The 26,164-nt window shown below is 33.6% G+C and overlaps 1 protein-coding gene across 1 annotated transcript in view; it reads right to left on the bottom strand.

Moving 5' to 3' along the window:
- Positions 1 to 26,164, bottom strand: part of PCLO (piccolo presynaptic cytomatrix protein) — a 373,707-nt gene that overhangs the window by 29,780 nt on the left and 317,763 nt on the right. The window contains exons 21-22 of the mRNA XM_060304735.1: positions 13,550 to 13,691; positions 9,461 to 9,534 (exon numbers count right to left, since the gene is read on the bottom strand). Coding sequence (XP_060160718.1) covers positions 9,461 to 9,534; positions 13,550 to 13,691 — 216 coding nt within the window. The remainder of the gene's footprint in view (positions 1 to 9,460; positions 9,535 to 13,549; positions 13,692 to 26,164) is intronic.

Below are 26,164 nucleotides of genomic sequence, written 5' to 3'. Positions count from 1 at the left end.
TGACAGGTCAGCTTAAGAAATAAAACATAAATTCAGATGAAGCCAATTATGGAACCCTTCCCCAATTGCGTCCTTTTCCCACATCCCCAAAGTAATCATTATTAATTTGATGATTATATTTTAATACTATTACTATGTATATATGTATCACCTAAGCACTTCTCACTACAATGGACCCTAAACCTGGTCTGAGACATCATCATCTGTTCCCTGGATAAGTGCAATAAATACCTAACAGTTCTTCCTTCTTCTGCTTTTCTTCCCTGCAGAATAGTCTCAAAAGAGTAGTTGGGATGAATCTTTTAAAACTTAAGTCAGACTGTTGCATTCCTTGGCTCAAAACCCTCCAACAATGTCCCACACCACTTTCAACAGGAGGCAAAGTTCATGCTGTGTTCTCCTAGGCTCCTGTTCCTCCTCTGACCTCCTCACCTCTGCTCTTCCTTGACACACTAGCTCCCTTTTCATTGGATGTGTGGGGCTCATTTCTCCTTAAAAACATTTTGTTCTGCCTGGACAATTCTCCCCCCAGGTATCCGCATGGCTCTCTTTCATCTCCTCCAGTGTTGACACAACTGTCTCTCAGTGAAGCTTTCCCAGAAAACACTATTCCCAACTTTTTTTTTAACTGCAGGTGCCCAGAATTGAGCTGCTCACACTCCTCAATTCATAGCCCACAAGCACTCAATCAGCATTGTCTCTGCCAGGATCCTTCTTTGTATAGTATTTAATTATCTTTATAGTTTTCCCTTTCATCCCAATAACTTCAACTCATCACCCTCCCAAAAGCAGCCACCCAATCTTGTATATTTACTACAATCCTTTCAATTCAACTTCCATATATTTGTTTATGTAAATATTTACATAATGAGGTAGCTATAAAAAATCTAGTATTACTTTGTATTTATTTATTTTTAATGGAAATAATATTGTGCTATAAATCTCTTTCTTGATTATGACAAATTATATGCCAACAAATTTGACAACCTAGAAGAAATGGACAAGTTTCTAGAAACATACAGCCTAGAAGAGAAATAGAATCTGTAATTTAAAAACTCCCTACAAAACAAAACTACACTAAAATCTGATACATTTGGGTTGGCCAAAAAGTTTGTTCGGATTTTCCATAGCATCTTACGAAATATTTTTTGCGTAACTATTCACTTCAATTTCACAGGTGTATTACTAGGCTTGATTTATCCTTTAGTCTCTTGGAGTCTTAATGTCTTGATTCAAAAAATATTTATTGTGTGGGTATTTTGTAGAAGTCTCAGTGTTAGACATTGGGAATATCATAAATATTATAATATCTATTTTAGAGGGTTACTGTGAGAATGGAGCTGCCAAATTTTTAAAGATCCCAGCAAAATGTTTAGCAAATAAATATCAGTTGTAATGTTGCCGTGGTTATTGCTGTTAAGGAGGATGTGCTGGGTTTTTTGAGAGGATGAGTCATCAAGTAGAATGGATAATATGTATATGTATTTATTTATTCAATAGCAACAATGTCACAATAAAATATGTAAGGTAAAGCCCTGTTACTGCTACTTAGTATTTCATACACCAGTGATAGTTGTCTGTGTGCCAGAGGGTTATGTAAATTACAGGAATCACAGTGGTATGTTATTTAATGGGTAAGAAGCATCTTCTGTGATAACAGTCTAAAACTGCATTTGCTTGGTGCAGGAAAATACTCAGATGCACAAGATGACTTGAGTAGATAGCAAAGCATATTTTTAAAATAAAACATTTAAACAGGCAAATGCTTCTTTTCTACAATTGTATTGTCGCAAAGCAAACAGTAGAATATACTGATTTTTTTAGAGACCAGCAGTCACTTAATAAAGCAGTGTGGACTTTCCTCAGAGTGTATTATCTCATGTCTGGGTTACTTTCTTACCTGTAAAACTGGTTCCTTTAGGGAAAGTGTTACTTGGTTGAGCAAGGGCTACTTTTGTGAAATGTGCTGTTTTTGTGGGGTTTTTTGGGTCAGTTCTACTCTTTTTTACTTAAATGTAGGGTTTCTTTTTCCTGTAGAAAGTTATATAAATTTCCAAATGACTTTCTGGATAAATCAGAATGTTTCAGTTAGAGAAAGTAACTAATAAACTAAATGGTAGAAAAATGAATTATCTTCAATGAATTTTGCATTTTCCAAAATTCTGAAATTTATTTCTTGCTGGGCATTTAGAAAATTCATTTTGACTTTTGATTGAAGTGAAAAAAAGGTTAAAACTACTTGGTAGTTTGAATTCTACAGCATTTTTTCCCCAGAGATTTTGTATTTTATTGTTATTAGTTACAGTTAAATTTCTTAAAAGTGAAAAAGCTCCCTGTGTATAGCATTGGTGCTATCAGAATATCTTTAATGAGTATGTTAAACAGGGTACTTAGTTGCAATAACTATTACTTAAAAAGCTTTAAGAGAATGGATATTCATAATCATTTAGGGTAATAATAGGAAATTATTTATTACAAACTGCCACTTTTTTTCTCATACTTGTTAACACTGCTCATTATCCCTCATTTTTTATTTCCTCATATATCAAAAGGTTGAATCATTTTACATAATTTTATGACTTCTTTTTCAAAAATCAATTCTCCCTTGGCCCAACTCTTCATTTCCCCAAACCCTTAATAAAATTGCCAAGAAAAATCTACTGTCAAGTCTTTTTATATGTTTCTTTGCTTCTTTATATTCATATTTCTCAGAATAATTTTGTATTGCCCTCATTAATTTATTGATATTTAAATTTTGGTAGATGAAGAGTTAGCCTTCCTCCACCTTGACATATAGTTATGTCACAATCTTGATTAAACTAATGTTTGGAATTTACATTAATGTGACTAATATTGTTCACTTCTGAGACCATTGGGTATTTCATGGAGTTCTCAAAGATTTCTTTTGTGTTTTATCCTCAAGTTATTAATTACTCTGTTTTACAATTTGCTTTGCTTTCTATGTACCTATTCCTAACTGTTCCCAAAATTTCCAAGAGTACTCAACCCCTCTGAAGACCATTTTACACTTGGCTAGATACTGATGCCTGTCAATTCCTCTTTTCCTTCCCACACTAACACCTCACTCGTCATCCACTTGCAGCTAGAACTCACCATATCTGCTCAGATTTTCCCACGTGTTCTCTCTGCCTGCTGCATGACTACTGTCTTTAGAATCTCCTCATTTCACCATTGACGTCCCCACTCTTCTTTTCTCTACCCTTCTTGTCTCTTGGCTCTCAAGTTGTGTGTGTGTGTGTGCGGGGGGGGGGGAGGGGGGGAGGGGTCAGTGTGAGTTTGAGTGTGGTTTATTCTCTATGTTGGTAGAACATACCCTCAAGTAACTTCCAGATAGGTAGCATGGAGACCTAAAATTTTTTGAGAACTAGACATCCCAAAATGATTTTATTCAACCCTTATACTTAATGGATAGTTTGTGGATAGAATTTTAGTTTATACTCTCTTCCACTTGGAATTTCAAGGGCATTACCCACGACCCTCTTCTACGTGTCTATTATTGCTGTTGAGACATCGTATGGATTCTTACCTTCCTCCTTTGTATGTAATGTATTTTAATTAGGTTTATGGGAATATCGGAATCTTCTTTATATCTCTTGCTGTTTTGAATACAGTAATTTTATGGACATTTCTAATATCAGATAGAACAAGATTTTAAATGGTTTTATAAGCTACATAGTACCTACAATGTAATTGATATTAATCTCAGTTAACTGGCCATAATCATCAACAATGTTAGTTTTCTTTCGAATAGTTGCAGCTAGTTTTATAAATTTATTTTTCATGCAATAGCACTGTAACCATTAATGTTAAAAAATCTTGGAAAGTACAATAGGCAAGAGTCAGTTGATATTAGATTATATATCTGTAGATTTTAACCCACACTGTCTAATTAGTTGACTCTGGGTGAATGGTGTCATTGTTCTATGTCTCTGTTTCCATAACTTTAAAATCGAAATCATTATTCTATGTCTATATCCCCTACTGTTTTGTGACAATGAACCGGACAATGTAAAGGCATTTAGAACAAAGTAAAACTACATATCTGTAATATTTATATGTCTTGTTTTGTTAATTTTCTACAACTATGCTAAGAGAATATTCTTAGTTTATATTCATTCACTACCCTTTGCTATGTTTTAACGTCCTTATCTTGATTCAAAAGCCCCTCTCCCATAAATAAATCAGAGCACCAACTCCCAACGCAAGCAGTTTGGGGACTTCTAGGCAAAGAAGACATTTTCAAAAAATATTAAAAACTGCCATTAGAGATATGAATCCCTGAAAGTCTAAAATATTCTGGGCTTAAATTTAGCAAATGTCAATTCTTTGATGAGTGCTTAAGGATAAGAAACAGTCAAGATCTATTCCAGAAATTTAATTCATTTAATTCGTTTTTAGTGGTCAATTAATAACCTCCAGTGATGCATCTGTCTCACAGTAAAGACCCAGAATTATTTTTTGTTTCAATAATAGACAATTTTTAGGATATGCTTTCAATGTTAAATTCCCAGTCAGTAATCCAGGACTAGAAATCAGTAGCACTGAATTTTAAACTCAGGCCATTTAGTAAAGCATAATAAGGTCTAGAAAAGACATCCTTCATAGAGGGGAGACATTACTATACAAGGGATCACATCAGATTTATTCTGGGAAGAAGAGTAGTTTGAAATACTGTAATAAATATATGTATCATCTTTTCAAAACAAACTGGAAAATGTAGGACCTTGAAAACATCTTTTCTGGTGGAATGCCAAAGGCAGAAAAAGAAACCATTTTAGAAAACATGAGTTTAAAAGTCTTGGGGAAAATCAGGTCAGAAGTATTCACTTACATGATATAGGCGATGACTGGGACAATGACCGCTAGCATTTATTGACTACGTGCCAGCCACAGTGCCAAGCGCCTTACACTCGTTATTTCCATCAATCCTTGCAATACACTGATAAGGTAAAATACTACTGTTATTCTTACTTTTGTAGATTAGGAATCAGAGACTTAGAGAATATGAGTAACTTGTCTAATATCATACATATAAAAATTGTCATGTGCACACTGGCGTATAAAGATATACCATGTCGTGCTTCCCTGGTGGCGCAGTGGTTTATAGTCTGCCTGCCGATGCAGGGGACACGGGTTCGTGCCCCGGTCCGGGAAGATCCCACATGCCGCGGAGCGGCTGGGCCCGTGAGCCATGGCCGCTGAGCCTGCGCGTCTGGAGCCTGTGCGTCTGGAGCCTGTGCTCCGCAGCGGGAGAGGCCACAACAGTGAGAGGCCCGCGTACCGCAAAAAAAAAAAAAAAAGAAAAAAAGAAAAAAAAAAAAACCCGACAAAATTTACATCATACATATACCTCAAGTCCAACACAAGGTTAAGTCCATATTTCTATGGGGACAAAACAAAATCTTACACTTTAAATTGGTATCTTCTTCTTATCTGCTTAGAACAAATAAATTTCTGTCTGATTCGATAATTTTCTCCCCAACCTCTGCCTATATATTCTTCTTAATGTAAAATTGTTCATAAAGGTTTTTTTTTAAATATCTTTATTGGAATATAATTAGTTTACAATGGTGTGTTAGTTTCTGCTGTACAACAAAGTGAATCAGCTATATGTATACATATATCCCCATATCCCCTCCCTCGTGAGCCTCCCTCCCACCCTCCTTATCCCACCCCTCTAGGTGGACACAAAGCACCAAGCTGATCTCCCTGTGCTATGCAGCAGCTTCCCACTAGCCATCCATTTTAAATCTGGTAGTGTATATATGTCAGTGCTACTCTCTCACTTCATCCCAGCTACCCTTTCCCCCACCCCTGTGTCCTCAAGTCCGTCCTCTACGTCTGCGTCTTTATTCCTGCCCTGCCACTATGTTCATCAGTACCGTTTTTTTAGATTCCATATATATGCGTTAGCATATGGTATTTGTTTTTCTCTTTCTGACTTACTTCACTCTGTATGACAGACTCTAGGTCCATCCACCTCATTACAAATAACTCAGTTTTGTTCCTTTTTATGGCTGAGTAATATTCCATTGTATAATGTGCCACATCTTCTTTATCACACTTGTAATAAATGTTTAACATTTACTCTTCTTGCTAGATTGTAAGCTCCATGAGGGCAGTCTGTCTTAATCATTGTATGTAGCACAGTACTTGGCACATAGTATTTGCTCAGTAAATATTGTTGTCTGACCATAGTTTAAAAGAAAACTATGTTGAAATATTATTTTAGATTTCTTTTTAAAATTTACTAATGATATGAAAATTTTATTACATGAAGAGCATAGTGAAAAGGTCTTAATGAAATGATTTATAAAATGAATCTATACCAAGTGTTTTGTCTCCTTATTTAGCTATTTCCTTTGATATGATCAGTACCAATTTGTTTTGTGTTTTTGTTATACTATTTCAAAGGAGGGGACTTTCTAGTGCATTAATTGTAAGTGTACACACTACACCCTGTGAAAAATAATACAGAAAAGCAAAGAAATGTGAAAATGAATTTTTTCATAGATTTTGAAGACTCGACTAAATAAATGGAGAAATTTTGTGTTCCATTTTAAAGCTCCTACAAGTATAATGTATATTTACTTGGGATCTAAATAAAATTTCTTCACTTGGGACTTTAATCATCACAGTACTTCACATAGTACTTCTTTGCTTGTTGTTAGACATGGATGCTTTCTAACTCTGGCACGTGGCTAGGCCTAACTGAGATACCCCTCTCTGTGGTATGCTACTGTTCATGTGGGGGCAGGGACCCTGCTACAGCCAGGGCACTGCTAGCCCACTGGCAGCTTCTCTGAGGCCAGAATATCCCTGTAGCTGGTCCAGGGTATACCTGCTGGATTTTGAAGTATAACTTCCCTATAAAGGTTTAATATTTATTGCAGTTTTCTTTTTCATATTATTAGCAATCTCTTATGTATCTCTTATAGAACTACTCATAACTTCACATAAATGTGTTACCTGTAAATTTGCTTATCGTCAAAATGTCATAAGTAACTCAGTCAAAAATAATTTGTCCAAAATATTGCTGCCAAAAGGGCATGACTCACATTACATTACATATTCCATATGGTTCCCGTCCTCAACTCCCACCCCTCTGCTCAGTAACTAATCTGAGATTAACTGTTGATAAGGGTCAGTTCACTAAAATATAAACACATTGACTCATAAGTTTAAATAAAATATAAAGTAGCCTCCGACTGGCTTCTTCTTGGAAAACAAGCATGTTTTGTGTGGGACTGATAGGAAATAAGAAGGTAGCATTAGGATGAACAATTTCTATTCTTTTCAAATGTTAACATCTATACTAAAATAATTTTATTTATAAACTTTAAGGTTAAGAGAAAGATGAAGTTAAGTAGTTAAAACTTTTGGGAAAAAGCGCCCATGAATTGCTTCTCTGTATACATGAAGTATAGGGTCAGATGAAAATCAATGGCCATTACTTTAATACAAGATTATATTGTTTATTCATTCACTTAAACATTCTTGAAGCAACTTTATGGGCAAGGCTTTCCGCTAAGTGCTGGGACACCAAGATGAATGAATCATAGCTCTGGTCTGAGAGTTGTTCAGCCTTATGAAGGAGACAGGCATAGAAATAGGTAAATTTAAGTCAAAGAACAATAATAACACAAGATGAAAATTACGGTATAAATAGGCACAGATTTTGTGAGTGATAGACAAGTATAGGGGGAGAAAGAGGGAAAACTGAATTCAGGGCATATGTAGTTTGAGGCATCTATGGAATTTCCAGGTGAAGTACTGTACCAGCCCTACGCCTGTGTGCCCTTGGATGCATCTTTGGTCTTTCTCTGCCCTGCTTTCAGAAGAGCTGCTCCCTAGCATGTTTTCCAGCCTCCCCTGTTAGTTGGCTTCCAGCTGATTTGACCAGGCCCTGGCAGAGACTGGAGAAGGGGAGGAAGGGAGAAACTGGGATATTTCTCCCCATCCTTGTCTATCTCAATATATATTTCTATCTTTTGTTGTGTCTCTTCCTTACCTGCTGATCCCAGCAGACAGGCTTATCTTGGTTTCAGCTCTCCCTGCCCTCCAGCCTTTAGGGACAGTAGCTTTCTTCTGCTACCTCCGTACCCCCTGCTGGGTTTCTCAGCATCTTCCACACGTATATAATAATTGCCAGCCATAAATGTCCTATTTTTAAAATACGTATATTTTTAATATGGTTTCTATTTTCTTGGTTGGGCACAAATGCCTGGTGGATATCTGAGTCTGAATTCCAGGGAGCTTGGATGGCAATCAACATATAGACAAGAGTTGATGAGTTTATGCAGAAGGAAGATGGGTAAAAGGAATGGTGGATTGAGGATGGGACCGTGGGACCATGGCAACAAGTAGAGGAAGCACAGTCTTTGAATGAGTTCAAATAAAAATTTTTAGTAGAACCAGAAATATGTGATATCTACTTAAGTGCACTAGGAAACTTAAGCATCACTTAGACCCAGCATTTTTCAGATCAAGTTTCTAAAGATAGAAAGATCAGGTCACCAGTCAAGACAAGATTTGAACCTTAAATCTGGGTTTCCTATTTCCTCATCGAATGTCCATGTGGTACCATGGCATTAATGATTCTTTTTAATAGCGTGTGATTTAGTGTCATTTTCATGGATTCAATCACTTGCTCTTACCTTGTGTGATGTTTGCACTTCAGTTTCTTTTCATGTAAAACCAGGTACCTTCATAGGTAATTGTATGAATTAAATGAGATAATATGTGAAAAGTACTTAGAATAGTGTTAAGTACTTAGAATAGTTAAAATTATTGAGCGTGTAAATCATGATGTATACCAGTGCTATCAGATCTTATCAAAACATTAGGAAAAAAATTTTTTAAACGAAGGAAAAGTCATTGTGCACCTTAGAGATACTGATTATGTGTGGAAGAAAAGGATTTTTTTTTGCATTTTATAATACATTTATAATACTATTTAATAAAACAAAGTTTAATTTCAAATTAAGTTTTCACTTTAGAAGTTAGTTCAGTCATTATTTTTCTATAAAAAGATTTTTACACCATTAGTTTCCTCTTAGTTCCACATTTTTAAGGCTTGCCATTGACTTAAATGAGGTTTCATGATTTTCTATTTGTATAGTATTTTAAACAAAAACATTTTTTTAAATTTCAAGATATTTTTTCCCAGAGAAAGTCTTCAAGTTTCATTCTGTAATCCTCATTCTTCTTTCCCTTTAAAATTTGTAGTACCCAAAAGTGCTTAAATGTTAAATATGAATGTTAAATGAAGTGACAAAGTCATTCTAATTTAATAGATCATATGGATAATGGTGACTTATTTCCTAGTGCTTTTGGTATTAGTACTTAGAAATTAACATTCATATTAAAACAAAAACAAAGCAAACAGTATAGCATACAGATACAACCAAAATCCAGTGTATTGTAAACTGTAACTTACCTTCAGTGTCTGCTAGTCCTACGCCTACTCCTGGCTGTTTTATAGTCTCTTGCCCATTCTGCCCCATCTTTCCTCTGTTTAAAAAGGAAATAAAAGTTTATATATTCAATTATAATCCTAAATGCAAATGAGGAGTCCAAGTTTGAAAAAATAGAATGACATCATATATTCAGACCTGCAACAAATTACTTGAATGGCAAATGTTGTACGAACACAATAAATCACTCTATATCATATTAATTTTAAAGTGGAAATTTGTTTATCATTCCTATTGAGTCCAAACATAGAACCTCAAAATTCAGTGTCCTATTCATGGACTCATTTATCAAAGACATGACCATCATGAAATCTTCAAATTTTGTTTTAGAATTTTTTTTTTCCTGCCATTTTTAACTCAAGAAGGAGAAGGGTTTCTTATATATTCACACTTTGTTGTAAGGAGTTGTATAGATCCTTTGGTGAGAAGGGAATGTTGAATTGAATAATTTATAAATATAATATTATAATTACATGGATTATTATTTCTTTCAGATCCTTCCTGTATTTTCAGCTGTGTGTAGCACATTGGCTTTTGAAGTCATACAGCTTGGTTTCTACTTCTGGCTTTGCTACTTTAAGCTATACATCATGTAAGGTAAATCTTTCAATCTGGTGAAGACTATTTCTTCTTTTGTAATTTAAGGATAGTAACATGAGCTACCATTTGGTTATGGGAAAATCACATGGAAAATGTAGGTAAGTGCTTAGCATAGTGCCTGAAACATCATAATATTCGATAAATATAAAGTACTAATAGGTAGATGTGTACATAACAGCTTTAGAATTCAGCCAAAGGCTGCAAACCATTTTTAATTTCAGCCTTAAACGTCTTCGAAGGCCAAACAAATGAAGAATTCATTATACTCTGAGCACTGTGGGTTCAGAATATTGATAACGTAAGAGCCAAACGATGATAGGTCACTTCTTATTTCTTCAGAGAAAAAGCTACATGGCGTACAAAAGATTTGGAAGTTGCCTTTATATGTAGTTATATAAGATGTTCTAAAAAAATGGAATAAAAATGCTTAAGTGTTAAAAATGGTGCTTGAACAAAGGAATGTCTTGATACTAGACTTTCTAGACAATAATTCAAACATAGCAGTATTTACTAACAATTCATTCTTACTCTCACAAAAAATATTTAGTTTGCCCAACCAGCTGAAAATGTAACCATACTTATTGCTTAAGACTCCAATTAGATCTTACTTGAAAACTGCTCTAACGATCCTCTCATCATTCTACTGAAATGGTTCTGCACATAACGAAAGAGGAACTGATGTAAATTCAAAAATCATTTTATCTTGAAAGCCATTACATTGCTCCAAGATGACAATTCTAGGTCAAAGTTTTAAACACAAATTTTTATTAAGTGATTATGTGAAGGATAAAGTGCATGAAGAAATGTTTTAAATTATATCTATAATTATATATAGTTTGCATCTGAATATATACAAAAAAGTCTTGATTAAGCAATGCACAAAACTTCAATTTGTGTAATTACTTCAATGAGATTCAAGACAAACAGCTGATAAATTAAAAAAATTAACTTTGTCTGCCAGGATTAGACATGGAGAAAGCTTAATAACCTAGTAGCAATCTCACCTTTAGCAGTATACTATACAAGCAGAGCGGGCCAAAACACATCTTGTTACTGAGCCAAACTCAATTGAAAGTGAGGATCGTTTTAGTAGTGCTAATCGAGTAGATGAGAGTCCTGAAAAATTACTATCCTATACTTTGCCAAACTTTAACAAAATAAGTATAATTTTTAGTAATTGTAATAAAAAATTTTTTGATAATTTTTATTTGATCTTGAGGACTGCATTTCATGTTTTAATGATGCTATTCAGCTGCAGTATTTGCTTCTAATGAAAACTGATTTTAACATTTGGTATTTAGCCAAAATGTGGATTAGGTGCATTTCTAAGATTATACAGAAAACTTGCAGCACTGTGAAGCTAAATGAAGTACAAAGGAAATGTAACTGTGTGGGTCTTAAAGGATGCAATTTTTCTGAATTCCCAATAAATAATCTTCATCTCAGGACATTCTGACTGCACAGGTTATAATTTATCTTTGTTAAACAATCACCAAATAGTTATTGAATACTTATGCTAGCCCAAGAAAAACTGTGTCAGATACAAAGAGAGACAGAAAAGAACCACCAAATGCTGCTTTTTACTTATATCCGGTAATGCTTTAGAAAAGAGAATTTTCTTTGTGCTCATATGGCAAAAACAAAAGCATCCTATGCAGTTTTAAAAGCTTTTGATTTACAAGAGAAACAGGAAAATGGGAAAAAGCAAAATTGAAATGTGGTTTGTATGTAAAAAAACCAATCTACTTCCACTTCAGACATTCAGATATTGAGGAAATAGTGTATTTTACGCTCTGAAAGTTGTAACTTTATCATCAGTGTTAGATTATATATTTTGAAAGATACAGATAAATTGGAAGGATAGTAAGTGATGTGTGGTGCAAAACCTTTACAAATTTATATGATATTCACAGCTTGGAGAGAGGAGTGTAATGAATTTGTAGAAATTCTCTTCAGTTAAATTGGATCATCAGAGTCTGCGGACTAATGAGATCACACTCCTTTTAGAAATAACTGTCAATATAAAAAGAACTGATTAAATACAAATAACTCCATTGAATCCACAGCCTAGGTCTCAAAAAAAATAGACAGATAATCCAATAATTAGTCAATTTAAGTAGGAAAAATGTAACCCGAAAATCACAAAATAAACACATTTTTCACCTTACAAATCCATTTTCCCCATTATTTTGCTTTTATAAACGTGAGCCATTATCTAAATATTAGAACTATTCTGGGGATCAAAAGGAAAGATTCATAAAAAACTGTGATATTTAAACAAAGAGAAATAGAAGTTCCACTCCCAGAGATGGTTTCACTTAACAGAGAAAATGAAAAAGACCCTCTAACAAGGGCCCAGACTAGGGATCTTCAAACTCACTTTGCAAAGGGCCAGACAGTGAATGATCTGAATGGTCCCTGTTGTAATTATACAAGTCTGCCCCTAGAGCACAGACAACATTAGGCAACACATAAGCAAACTGGTGTGGCCATGTTCCAATAAAAGTTAATAATGGACACTGAAATTTCAAACTCATGTAATTATCATGTGTCACAAAATGCTATTCTTCTGGGGTTTTGGGAAACATTTAAAAATGCAAAAGCCATTTTTAGTTCTTCACAGACCTTACAAAACCAGGCAGCAGGCTGGACTCACCCTGGGTTAGATCCTGGAGCTGCATGGCCCAATGTTGTTTTTGTAAACTTAGAAAACTAGTTACTGGAGAAAGTCAGGAAGTTTAGATTTTGATATTGGAATAGAGATAACATATTTATCTTGGATGCTGCTAGATTTTGCCACCGATATGACTAAACCCATTCTAACACATTTTAAATACAGTCTGCTTTAGTTTTGCATTTTATTTGCAATATGATTTTCTCGAGGCTTAACGTATTATAAATTAACTTTATTCCAAGAGTATCTATTTGGGGACCTATGTCCTGCTTGTTATTTGTTCTAGAAAATATGGATCCACTTCAAAATCTTCTATTTTAATGGTAGAGGAATTTATAGTTGAAAAGTCTATATGAGTGGCCCAATGTGCTATTTCAAATGTGATATATGAGTTCTTTAAATATGTTCAAATATCTCCTGATTCAAAATCAATTAATCTATGCATTATGCAATTAAAGCAGCCATGTATTACTGCTGCTGAACTTGATTCAGGTATAGCTAAGTTATTATTATTTTAGCAGTTTTTCTATTAAATACAGAATGCACTGATTAAGTAGTCCTGGTGGTGACCAGCATTCATGCTTAGAATTCACTAAGTTAATCCAATCTTTCCTGAACAGTCTATTTTTTACATAGGCATAAACAGCTGAAGTCCTTCAGGGACACTGACTCAGACTTGGATAATTATCTAGTTATTTCCTTTTCAATGTTAAGAAAAGCTTACTCATGAGGCTGTTAACGTTCCAGTGGAAAAAAAAGCAAACAAACCACCACTTACATCCTTGGAATAGGAAATAGATTAGTGTCCCCTGCAGTACTGCTGCTTCCTTCACTGTCCACGCTATACCCACTGCCAAAGCTGCTGCCCGAGGAGCCAGTGGACACGGAGCTTTCTGCAGGCCGGTGATTGGTGGGCTTGGCTGCATGGTGTGGGAAGAGTCAACACCACAGTCAATCAATGAACCTCCCATTGATATCCGAATGCATACTTATATGTTTCTTCATTTACGGGTGTAAAGAAACAGCTCTAGCAAGAACTCCACATCTCTTAACCTGCCTTTCATTTTCTTTTCCTTAACCAGTAACTCTCAGTGGCAACAATAAAGCCCTTGATTGTTTTTGTTGGATATAAAAGAAAAAAAAGATTAACTTCTAGGAATCAACCATCACATTTTTAGACTGAGTTAAACAGTATTATTACTTGTGATTTCTTTATAGAGTATTGCAATAATGATATGGCAAACAAATAAGAATTGTGGCTATTTCATGGAGAAAGGAATTTAGGAAGACTTGGGTAGATAGAAATGACAGAATATGTGAAAATTGCTTAATTATTTCCCATATTAATAACCAGTAATTTGTTTTTCTCCTGAGAAGTGAAGATGCAAAATAGAATAGATAATTTCAGGAAATGACTGAAAATCCTGGACTTGTTTGTATGTAGCTCTATCAACTACCTCCAGCATGTTTTTAAATTTGAAGATATTTATTTCCCCTTAGGCACATCCTAGTTTATGACTGGGATTTGTTTTAAATAACCCATGAGTTTGATTTTTTGTATATAAGAATCCATATTCCCATAGAAGAGTTATGAATTTGTGTTATAAATTATGCAGTAAGAGAATGGTAATATTGTTAGCAGAGTTCTAGATTAGAGATTTGGGAGGAAATTCTGATGCAAAAGGAATGAAAAGAAGGCAGGTGTAGGTGATTGGGATTGACATGTATACAGTGATGTGTATAAAACTGATGACTAGTAAGAATCTGCAGTATAAAAAACAAACAAAAAAACAACTAATACTAAACTTTCTTTGGGTTATTTGTATGGAAATATGTTAATATAAATGTTTCAGACATTACATGAAATTTCTAAACATCTTATATGTTCTGGTATAATGTTATAAATCATAATTCTAGTTATTACTTTAAAATGTATATCTCAGAAATAACTAAAAAAAAAAAGAAACAGAAGGCAAGTGTTTCCTCTTTTTTTGTGGCGGTGGAGATTCTCTAGGCAAATTTTTGAAATTGTCATTTGTCTTGTGACATATGGTCAGAGTTTAAGAGCATAAGCTCTGATCACACGGATCTGGTTTTGTATCCCAACTCCTGCTGAAGTTAACTCTAGGTGGTCTCAGTTTCCTCACTTTAAAATAATGGGGTCAGTAAAGCCCCCCTCATAAGATTGTGATTATGAGGAGTGAGATAAAACTGGAACTCACTCTTCTTTGTCTTGTGATTTAATTTGCTGTACCCCCAAGCTCTTCTTCAGGGCTTTATCGTCAATGGCTGTTCCCCACTGAACAGCACACCTAGTCCCGGACAATGAATTCACCTTGATTCTCTTCTAATTTTAGATGTATTCTAGGCTGCAAAAGTACTTAAGAGTCTCTCTCCTCCATAAATACTCTCCTCCTGTTCACTCAGGAGTTTCTCAAGCAGTTGGACAGATCCACACAACGGGGTAGAGAGTTGATAATCATTTAATGATTCTAAATTATCAACATTTTTCTTAAGGAAATGTATAAAAACACAATGACAATCCGGTGGGTGGAGTTTTAACCAATATACCCAAATAAAGTGAAAAGCATAGATGCTGTGAGGGAAATCATCTGAGGGCAGGAAACTCTCCATCAGATTAGCCAGGATCAAGTCTTGCAAAGGCTTTAGCTTTTCCTCACTTCTTCCCTTCTATTTCTGAACTAGCAGTTTCTCTAAAGCCACCAGAAATTTTCATACTATCTATTCCAGTGATAGTAGGATTCCTTTCTCAGAATAGAGAAGGAAGAAACATTTGATAATTAGTCAGTTATATATCAGGTATCTATAAATTGGGAATAGCTAGTTAGAAAAGGCTCTGAATCCTGTTACATAGCCAGTCACCAGTGAATTAAGAGTAACTCATAGGACTAGATTTCCAGGAAAAGAATAATAGTCATAATGTTTGTTTAATATTTTCTTCAACTTATGTAGAAGAAACCCAGCTGACGTATTTAGTGTTAAAGACCTTTTAAAAGGATAAGTTAAAAAATGTAAAGGTAATATGACTGATATAAAATTATGAACATTATAAAGAATATTAAACTGTATAAACAACCACATGAGTCAGATAAGTCAACTGATTGTAAACAAGGAAAAGCTATCATACCTTTTGATTGTCATTATATAATACAACCTACTAGATTGTTAACAATTTTTAGTATGATATTGAATGTAAAAATTTAATTTCATCAACTGGAAAATCTCAATATACCATTTTCAAAGACAAACCTTAATTAATAGACATTAATTTTAAAATCAATTTATCTTTACTAATTTAAAACTTTTTTTTATCCCAGAGAAATCTCACAATATATCAAAATATCCACATTATAGAAATGATGTCTTCTTATTTACATATCAAAATATCCAATCTTTCTTTTGCAAACTTTGATTTTACCTGATGCAATTTCTAGTTCTATTCCTCTTCTGGGAAATTTGAGAAATGTGAACAGAATGTAAAACAATATAATAATAGAAAAGGATCAAGGATAGAAATAAATTTAAGGAAAGCCAGTTTTGTCATACTGCCTAGGTGAATAGAAATTTCATTTGGAAAACCTGTGCAAGTGTCGTCAATATTTTAAACGCAATATTTTAAACGCAAACAAGTCACAGTTTATAAGAACTATTACAAGAAAGAAAACTAAATATAGGGCATATATACATATTTCAGAATAACTCTAAGTCTGCCTTAACATCTTTGCAAAACAAAATTACACGTAATGTTGAATCTAAAGAAATTTTGGGCGGTTAGGTGAATAATTCAAATGAGTCTAGATATTAGGCATTATCTCAAAACATCTGGTGCATGACTGAATTTTTTTAGACTTAACCTGGTATGTAAGCGTAGAGATAGATAGCCTGACAGTTAGTTTCTGAAAATGACTTAAACTAAAATGCAAAGTGGATCTTCCCTGTACAGGGCTATATATACATAGCATAAAATGAGACTAAAAATACAGAAATGGTGAGGTTTTGATAAGCTGGTGCTAAGAGTCCAAAAATTTTAAAAGTTCTTTTTCAGTTACTTGAAACAACACGTCTATTTGCTGATTTCGTTTAATTGAATCAGCCCCCACATAAGAAACCATCAACTCAATTAAACTGAACTAAATCTGTATTACTGCAAACTTCTTAATGAATAAAGTGCTTTTAGGATTTAATATTGGAGGCCAGGTCGTATGCAATTTCAAGACATCTCACGATTTCAGTCAAATTCTTTAGTTTGCCTCTCGAAGTCCTTTATCGTCTACTTCTTTCCATATATACCTCCCATAATTTTCCTTTGTATACCCTTCACTGAAGCCCATTCAGACCACTCACTCTGAATCCCTATAGTTCGGCTTTTTTTCTCCTGAGCTCTAGCCAAGCCTCTTCTTACCAGTTTTGTTATACCCTCCTCTGACCCTGTCACTTTCTCATATCTAAATTATACTCATCCAGAAAGGCTCAGCTCAGATAGAACCTGCTTCATACATTTTCCTCATCTTTACAATCAGAAGTGAACTTCTATACCTAGACTCTCATAGCACATAATTTTTGTCTTTTATGGCAACTGTCACTTTGTATCTTTAATCGTAGTTGTTACATTCATGTGGTTATTGGAAACAGAACCTACCTATGTTAGCTCCATGGTAGCATTCTTAAAAGCTTAATCCTGGGACTATGCTTAAGCAATATTTAATAAATTGACAGTAAAATTATAATAATGATAACATATTAATAATTCTTTCCTTTAACCAAACAACTTAAAACATCTGAGTGATTTAGATTTTTCATTTTTAATCCAGTTCTGTTGATACAAATCAAAAAAATCTCATCAAAGATACCACAATATAGTTTTTTAACCCCACTTTCTTTGTCAATGAAATTTTGGGTAACCTATTTTTGGCAGCTTTTAAAATCAGAGATTCAACTTTAATCTGTCATACTGTATATAAAAATGTGATCACTCAACCAGATGTTCTGTTATCCCAATTCCCTCAAAACTGGCTTGACTGAAATATTTAATAATACATGAAACATGGGAGAGCATAGGCTTGTGAATTTAAAAAATTCATATCAGACCATGAATATTATATATATATTTCTAAATTGAAGTGACAAAATAATTTGTATGGTAACATTCCATGGGAGGCACTAGATGGTGCTAATACAGACACTGGTACTTAGGCTGATTGCACCTCTTGGTATACAGACAGATGGTGAGCTCCAGTTTATATTTCAGTGTAACGTCTCTCTTTCTATGTTCTTGTAGAAAATATTATTTTAAAACATTAAAACTAAATATGACTTTCCATAATTTTATGATTTCAAAATTAACAATTTAAAAATATTCTACCTGCTTTTTCCAAATCTTGAAATCAGAATTTCAGAAATCCTGTATTATGTACCTGTGTATTACATATGGAAATATTTATTTTACATTAGAATTGAGATTTATTTAATAATGAAAAACATTTTTGGAGCCATTTTCTTAAAGAGTTACATTTTGGGGGGCCTACCTTCTTTTTGAATTTTTATTTGTACTATTAAGTACCAGCCAGAAAAAAGAATGTATCATATAAATATGAGATGGAAGAAGTCCACTCCTACAAAGAGGGTCCCTATATGCTAGAAGAATAAATACTAGCGTGTTGAATAATTTTGTGACTCAGTTATTGAGGGGGCATTTCAGGTAAACGAATTTTATTTTCAGTGAGGCAATTCAATCTGTTTTAAATTATTCTTTGACCTCTTCATTTTCTGTGGCTGCTAGGTGGTTAGAAAACATTTTGTTTTATTACTCCTCTGTGGCTAACCTTAATTAAACCTGGTAGTGTCTCTTTGACTGAACATCTGTCTTCAATTAGTTTGCTCTGTTGATTTTTCCCCTCTACTATATATACATACTTAAAAAAATGCAGAACTATCACTGTGCCTACCACACGATGGCAGCACCATGAGCAAAGTCTCGGATCAGAATTGTAGATGATTTTATAATTGCGGAATCATGGAAATTAAAAGCTGGTAAGGACTCTAAAGATAACCTGTTCCAGAACCATCATCTTGCTTATAGAAAAACTAAGCCCTGGAAAGTTTTAAGTGACTTGTTCCAGGTCAAAAATCAAAACTGAAAAGTGCTCATCCACTTTTCTATCATATTGAATTGTCTCAAATTAAGAGAGGTTACCTACCTTAGAATTCAGTGCCTGGAATGTATGAAGCCTCACTTCCATTGGTTTTATATCTTTGGTCTCGCTCAAAGGTATTTCCAAATATTTCAGGAGTAATTTATTATGTAGGTAACCTGTAATTTCCCAAATTACTTGGTTGATGCAGTATTAGTATTATCTTCATAGATACAATGTATAGGATTTTAGGATCAACTGCTTGAAATTAAGAGAAAACAATCAATAATTCTTTTGTTTATTCCAATAGTATAATGATGGAACTGAAATAACTACCTGGCTATTTTAGAAATTATATACTTACAGCATGCTTTTTTTTTTTGGTTCTTTAGCTGGTTTAACTTTAATTTAGCTGGTATTAACTTTAGTGACCTTTTCTACTTTATCTCCTTTACCTTTCACTCTCTATTTATCTATCTACCTTTTATTATTGCTGTTGTTTTAGTTGTTATATTTACTAAAGAGACTTTGCAGTTTTATCTCATTTGTTGATTGCATTTGGATGTAGCCCTGAAAAATGTCAACTTTTAATTTCCTCTGTTACCAGCACTGTTGGTAGTTTTCCCCTTGAATTACGTGCAATAACATTTTTAGGTTTTCTACTATCATCCAGGGGTATTAAGAAGGGGTGTTGCATCTTACAAGGACTTTAGAAATTTAATATACTTTTTTCTGAATTTACTTCAGTATATTCGTTATCCAATTTGGAAAAATTTAAAAGAAGACACTAGAAAAATGGCATAGGTAGCTTCAATACAACTCTTTGTAGGAATGTTCACATACCTCCAAATTACAAGTTTTCACAAATAAAAGTATTTAAAATAGACAACTCTGATTTCTACAATATATAAGTCATTTGTAAACCCCTAGGTGGGGTCAGTGAAAGGAAGGATGTCACTGAAATACTTTTTAAATGAAAAATTATTGGTGATTATATTACCTCTCTCCCAGGGTCGCTGAGGATGAAATTAACACTAACACTTGGCTTGGTCACTCAGAAAAAATAATTATATATATCAGAAAGTTACAACAAACTTATAAAAAATCAAAACATGTCCCTCAAGATATTCCATATTATTCACATAGTAGCTTCTTTCAGAGAGGGAGAGGAAGATGTGATGCCTCTATTTTCTATGTCGTGGGAAAGGTGGTAAAGCTTTAAATCATGTTCGCACTCTTCGCTCTCCATCCACGCTGGCCTTACAACTGACTTTTTCAAGACATTTTAATAATCAGTTCAATCTTTTTTGATCTAATGCATCACTATTTTGCAGGTGTCTCCCATTCACTCCCTAGCTTTATGGATAATAGGATCAATGATCACTTTAGGGAACAAAAGTAAGAGCATATAACTTCAATACAACATGTGTTTGAAATGAGAGTAAAGTTAGCTTAATAACATGGTAGAGAAGGTTTTTTTCTTACACAAATACAATATGTGATGGCTCACTGTACTATAGTTCTTGCATTTGTGCTATAATGTTGCCTTTTAGGTGTGTCTTCCTTTCTAAAGGTGTTTTTGGTTCAGAACTTATTTTGGAAGAAGACACTTAAAATAAATACAGTTTAAGTGGGGACCAAAATTTCAGAGTAAATAATGGAGTTTGATTAAGACATCACAAAGATAGTAAATTCATTTTATCTTTAATAAGTTTAGTTTATAATTCTAGCTACGTCCAAATAAATAGAATGAACAAAGAGTTTATCAAGGACCAAGTTTTGGTTTTGTGCTAAAAAAATGCTAACACAATTAAGATCTTTACCTTTAAATAACACAGGAAAAATCTTTACCTTTAAAAGATTAAGAGTAAGGAGAAATATATTTGACAGAAAAAAATCTTCAAGATCTACATCAATTTTTCAAGGGCAACTCAATTTTTCAATATTTATTTCATTCTCCTTTGAAACTGAAATATTCTCTCTCAGTTTGCTTGCAAAACAAGTGGTCCTGTTTGAGTGAAAGTAATTATAAAAATAGTTTTGAAAAATGTCCTTATATAATCCTGAAACTGATCACCTAGATCATGAATACTAAGATAACAAGGATGTTACCTTTAAACGGAATCCAAATAATTTGATTTATATAAAAATCCTGCCCAAAGGAGACATTTCCAGTGTAAACAAATACAAATTAATAATAGCATACTGATTTACATGGCTAATGCTACAACAAACACTGAGTATTATTTTTCATATCATTCAAATGTAGTCAGTGGCCATAAAGTAAAGAGGAATTTGGACAATTATTTGGTAAACACCTGTCCAGTCCCATGGAATACAATGTCTCTAATTAATTTCATTAATATTCCTACCTTCTCCAAATAGATCATTTTCAAACACTTTCTCTCCTCCTATACTTGGTTATATCCCAGTGAACTGTAAAGATTACGAGAGATAACCAGACCAGAACAAATAACAAAATAATTCTATTTTCAGATATTTCTAAACATGATGGTGTCTGTGTATATAAACTTAAGTCAATGACTAACTGCAATGTTCTACTTCAATTTCAGTTGAAGATAGACAAAAGTCATGCTTTTGTCAGTCTTCAAATTTTTCCCACATATCTTTAATCCGTTATTTGATAAATATTACTAGGATGGGATATTTATGGGGACAGTGATTTTTGTCTATTGTGTCCACTGCAGAATCACTAACACTTTGAAGAGTTTCTGAAACATACTATTCATTAAAAAAACTGTGTGTATGAATGTGAATAAATGATGAGCAACTAATAGGGGTAATTCAGATAATATTTTCTATAAATGATAAATATTTTCAGAATTCCCTTTTTAGCTTTAATTATTTAAAAACACAATAAATTGTATGTTTGAAATTAAGGATCAAGGATTAAGTAAGAGGTAAGAAGCTTAACATTTCCTCAAATTTGAATCAAAGTGATGATCTTCAGTGTTTCTATTGTTATTTATGCCAACAATGAATTTGCAAAGTATAGGACCACTAATATAGATAATACAATAGAAGATTAAAGAAACAAATAATTTATAAATGTTTTTCCAATAAATTTTATCATCAAAATAAGGACACAAATAAAATGTATTCTACCTTTATAATACTCCCTCTCATTCTACCTTAGGCTAGGAACAACTTGATTAAAGTTGACAGACAACTTACCAGTCAAACTGCAAATGTAAATAATGAAAATGGGCATATAATCATAACTTAATCTAAATCATGCCCAATAAAATATTTAAAATAAGAATATAAAATCATTTGTCAATCTTAAGTTATAAATTAACATTAAATAAGAAAAGAAAGTAGGGGTTCCAAAATGCAATACAAGATAGAAAAGGCATAGAAAATTTAGAGGCAAATATGATAATTATATCTTGTAAGAAATTTCTAATTATCCAACATCATTGACTATTGATAAAATTATGATTGTACCCAGGTATAGATCAGTGGCTCTTAAATATTTTGGTCTCAAGACCCCTTTTCCAGTCTTAAATATCGTTGAATTTCTTAAAGAACTTCGCTTTATGGGAAATATATCTATCAATATTTATCATATTCAAAGTTAAGAAAAATTTAACATAAGCAGTTGACAAATACATATTCCATTAGCCATCAGAGCAATGATGTCATGACATCTCATGGAAATGTAGGAAAAGTCCACTGCACACTAAGGAAGGAATGAGAGTAAAAAAGGCAAATAACATCTTAAGAGTCTTAAGAATTTTTTGACCTTGTAGAGTCCTGAAAAGGTCTCTGGGACACCTAGGGATCAATGGACACACTTTGAGAATCACTGGTCTACATCTACAGTGATGAAAATGAAGTATGAACTGTGAAAATGAAAAAAAAAAAAACAATTAGCACCAACCTTTTTTGACAATCATCTTAAACCAGTATATACATGACAATCATTCTATGGTGTCTTTTATTTTTTATTTTCTGCACTAAAAAAATCAAGTTCTAACACCTTACTTGAAAAGATTTATTATTATTATCATCACCCTTTGAATTTCTCTAAGCTTCTTCAGAATTTGTTTCACCCAGAACTTCACAACTCTAGAATTATAAGGTCTGAGTTAAATATTATATGTATCATAAAAATTTGCTTGTCTGTTCTATTTTTGCCTAAAAACCCACAAAAAACTATATTACACAGAAATCCAGAGTAAATAATGAAATTTGGCAGGCATAAAACAATGCAAATTCGTCCCAAAACGGCTTTTCTCTACATTGTCTCTTCAATTTTCTTGTACATTAATAGTTGGATGGAGCCAAAGTAGTTATTTACTTTAAAAATGTCAGTAGCAATAAGAATGCTTTACAAGAAACTAAAAGTATATATAGAAAGTATAAATATATCCATATAGAAAGAAATTTGAATTGTGTAGTATAAAAATTACATTTTCTCTCTCTCTAGATTCCGACCTCGTTTTACCTAAAGAGTCAGATAAAAATATAATGTGACCAGTATGTATAACTGAATCACTTTGCTGTATACCAGAAACTAACACAACATTGTAAATCAACTATACTTCAAAAATTTTTTTAAATAAAAATAAAAGCTATAAGATCTCTGAAAAAAAATGTGATCTATAGAACTTAAAATAATGTGGTTTTTAGTTTCAAATGTCTTAATGAGGAAAAGTAGATTTTGCTTCTGTGTTCTTTTAAGAATAAAGTAGAAGTAGAAATTTTATTCCATTTTGTTTCTTATGTTTAGAAATAGGGACCTACCTCCTGACATTTTCTCTAATTTTTTTTTTTTTTTTTTGGCTGCACTTTGAGGCTTGTGGGATCTTAGCTTCCCAACCAGGGATTGAACCTGGGCCCCTGGCAGTTGAGAGTGTGGAGTCATAACCACTGGACCACCAGGGAATTCCTAACTCCTGATTTTCATCAAACATTTTCTTCTTAAAAACTTATCTGTTCTTGTTTGATTTGTATTATTAATATTTTGATTAGTTTCTGTTCAAATGATCATTTAATTAATTTTAGCTTTCAGTATTTTAAAACACATTGAGGTATAAAGCTATGGTTCTATCTACATTATTTCTCTTTATACATCTGAAAACCGTAATACCCCAATCAAAATATTGCGGAAATGTTTTCATTTGAAATCCGGAAGTTTTTTTTGTCACCTCAATGATTAAAATATATATTTACAGACTCAACAAAGTAATAAAATAAAAAGGCTATTTTTCACGGTCTGACTCATTATACATAAAGATTCCTTTCATCCTATCCCATCCCCATATGTCCCCCTCCCTCCCAAAGATTATCTTGCACAACAGAGAATGGGTGAAATATCATGATTTTACATAATGTAGTACATTCGGATGAAAAGTGGGAAAAAAATCAAGTAATTCATGGATAGATATCTGGAATTAGGCAATGTCATTAAGCTTTAGCTATTAAGCTTTAGCTATTAATTTAGCTATTATTAAGCTTTAGCTTAAGCTATTAGCTTTTGGCATTCTTCTGCCTCTCCCCAGGTGGCACTTCACCCAGTTCCAGGATCCTTCCTACCCAGGCGATAACGTTCCCAGCCCCAAGCTCAGATTGTACCCTCTGTCCATGGTCCCGCAGTGTCCCCATCAGCCTTCTCATCTTCCATGCTTCTCATTTCTTTCCTCCATCAGCATTTACTTGCCTGTCTCATTGGCTCTGGGTCCTGCTCTCTGCTGGTAATTTGGTAAATTAACTTTTTAAAAATAAATTTGTTTAAACCTAAAATACAATAATTTGCAATCAAAAAATAAGTTTAACTTTGTTAAAGACATGTCATAAATAGCATTTAAGGCACTTTGACATGTTAAAAATTAGGCCTTTCTCTTCTCGGATCATGTATTAATAGTCCCGCTCAATCATATAGGCCCCTGGTTAGATCACGCGACAAAGGCACACTGCAGTATGAACCAGTAATTCCTTACGTGGATGGCTTGACACACTCATGGCTACTACTAGAAAAGAACAAAAGTATCCATTGATGATACGTCAGTGAATTCACCTTTGGGAGGGAAGGTGCACAAACAAGAGACAGTGTCATATGTTCAGAGCTATATATTTACTGTCTGTGCCTCTGCATGTGCAGCAGAGATATTTCTGGCAATGAATATTAAATGACTATAGAAAGATTTGAAAATGCATAACCAATCTTTCTAAGAAAATATGGAAACTCTTAAAAACCCAGAACTTTAGAAGAACACTTTGATTTTCAGAGACAACAAAGAAATACAACCCTTGCCCCCAGAGAAACAGGCAGAAAACTTTGAAAGCTGAAATCCAATTTGATGCTCTCAGATTTTTGCTGGCTATTTGCTGTGTTCACATCATTACAGTTTGTTTTCTTTCTATTTTAAACTATGCAAAGTTTCCTTTTTAAAGCTTTGCTGCCTTTCTTTTCTTTGCACAAACACATTGAAATGAGGAATGTTAAGTCTGTTTCTATTAACCTCTTACACACATTCCAGAAGACTTCACCTCCAAATGATCTCATTCTGATTTCTTTCCCTTTTGAACCCTCTCCTTTCCAGAAACAGAGAACACCAAACTCTTTCTGATCAAAAGTGACCATCTGCTTCGGGTCAGAACAGAATGGACCACTGATCAGCTACTGCCTTTGTAACCAACACTTCTCTCCACTCCCAGTGCCCGCCCTGTTTCCCAACCCAGCCACCCATACCACTTGCCCAAGACAGCAGCTCTCACAGAGAGATGGCTTAGTCAGAGTTCACCACGGCAATATGGATAGGAAACTCTTCTTTGACAGGTGCCGCAAAGGAGCCTTACGGAAAGTGGAGTTTCCAGCAGCGGTCTGTGGAAGTAGCTTCAGGACCTTCTCCTAAAATTCGGCCACAACAAGGGACCTTCAGTCATAGTTCCTCACACAACTCAGTCAATGATTCATCTTCTTACTAACCTCTCCAAGCTCTCATCTTACTGCCCAGGGTGGAGGGATACTTCTATCTATCCTGCATGAGTGTTTCTAAACTTAAAGCTTACCTAAAATCTCAGATCAAACAAAAACAGCTCAGGAATTTAAAAATGCCCTTTATATATATATATATATATATATATATATATATAATGTAATATATTCCATAGCAACTAAATTAATTTTCAAGGTTGTAAAAATACTTCAATTTGTTTTAGTTTGGGTATGGTTTTAAAAAACAACCTATTTTGAAACTCTTTTCCCTGGTTGG

The sequence above is a fragment of the Globicephala melas genome, chromosome 9 (genome assembly GCF_963455315.2).
Source record: "Globicephala melas chromosome 9, mGloMel1.2, whole genome shotgun sequence".
Taxonomy (NCBI): domain Eukaryota; kingdom Metazoa; phylum Chordata; class Mammalia; order Artiodactyla; family Delphinidae; genus Globicephala; species Globicephala melas.
The sequence above is the reverse complement of the archived record's forward strand: the minus strand, read 5'-3'. Positions and strand labels throughout refer to the sequence as shown.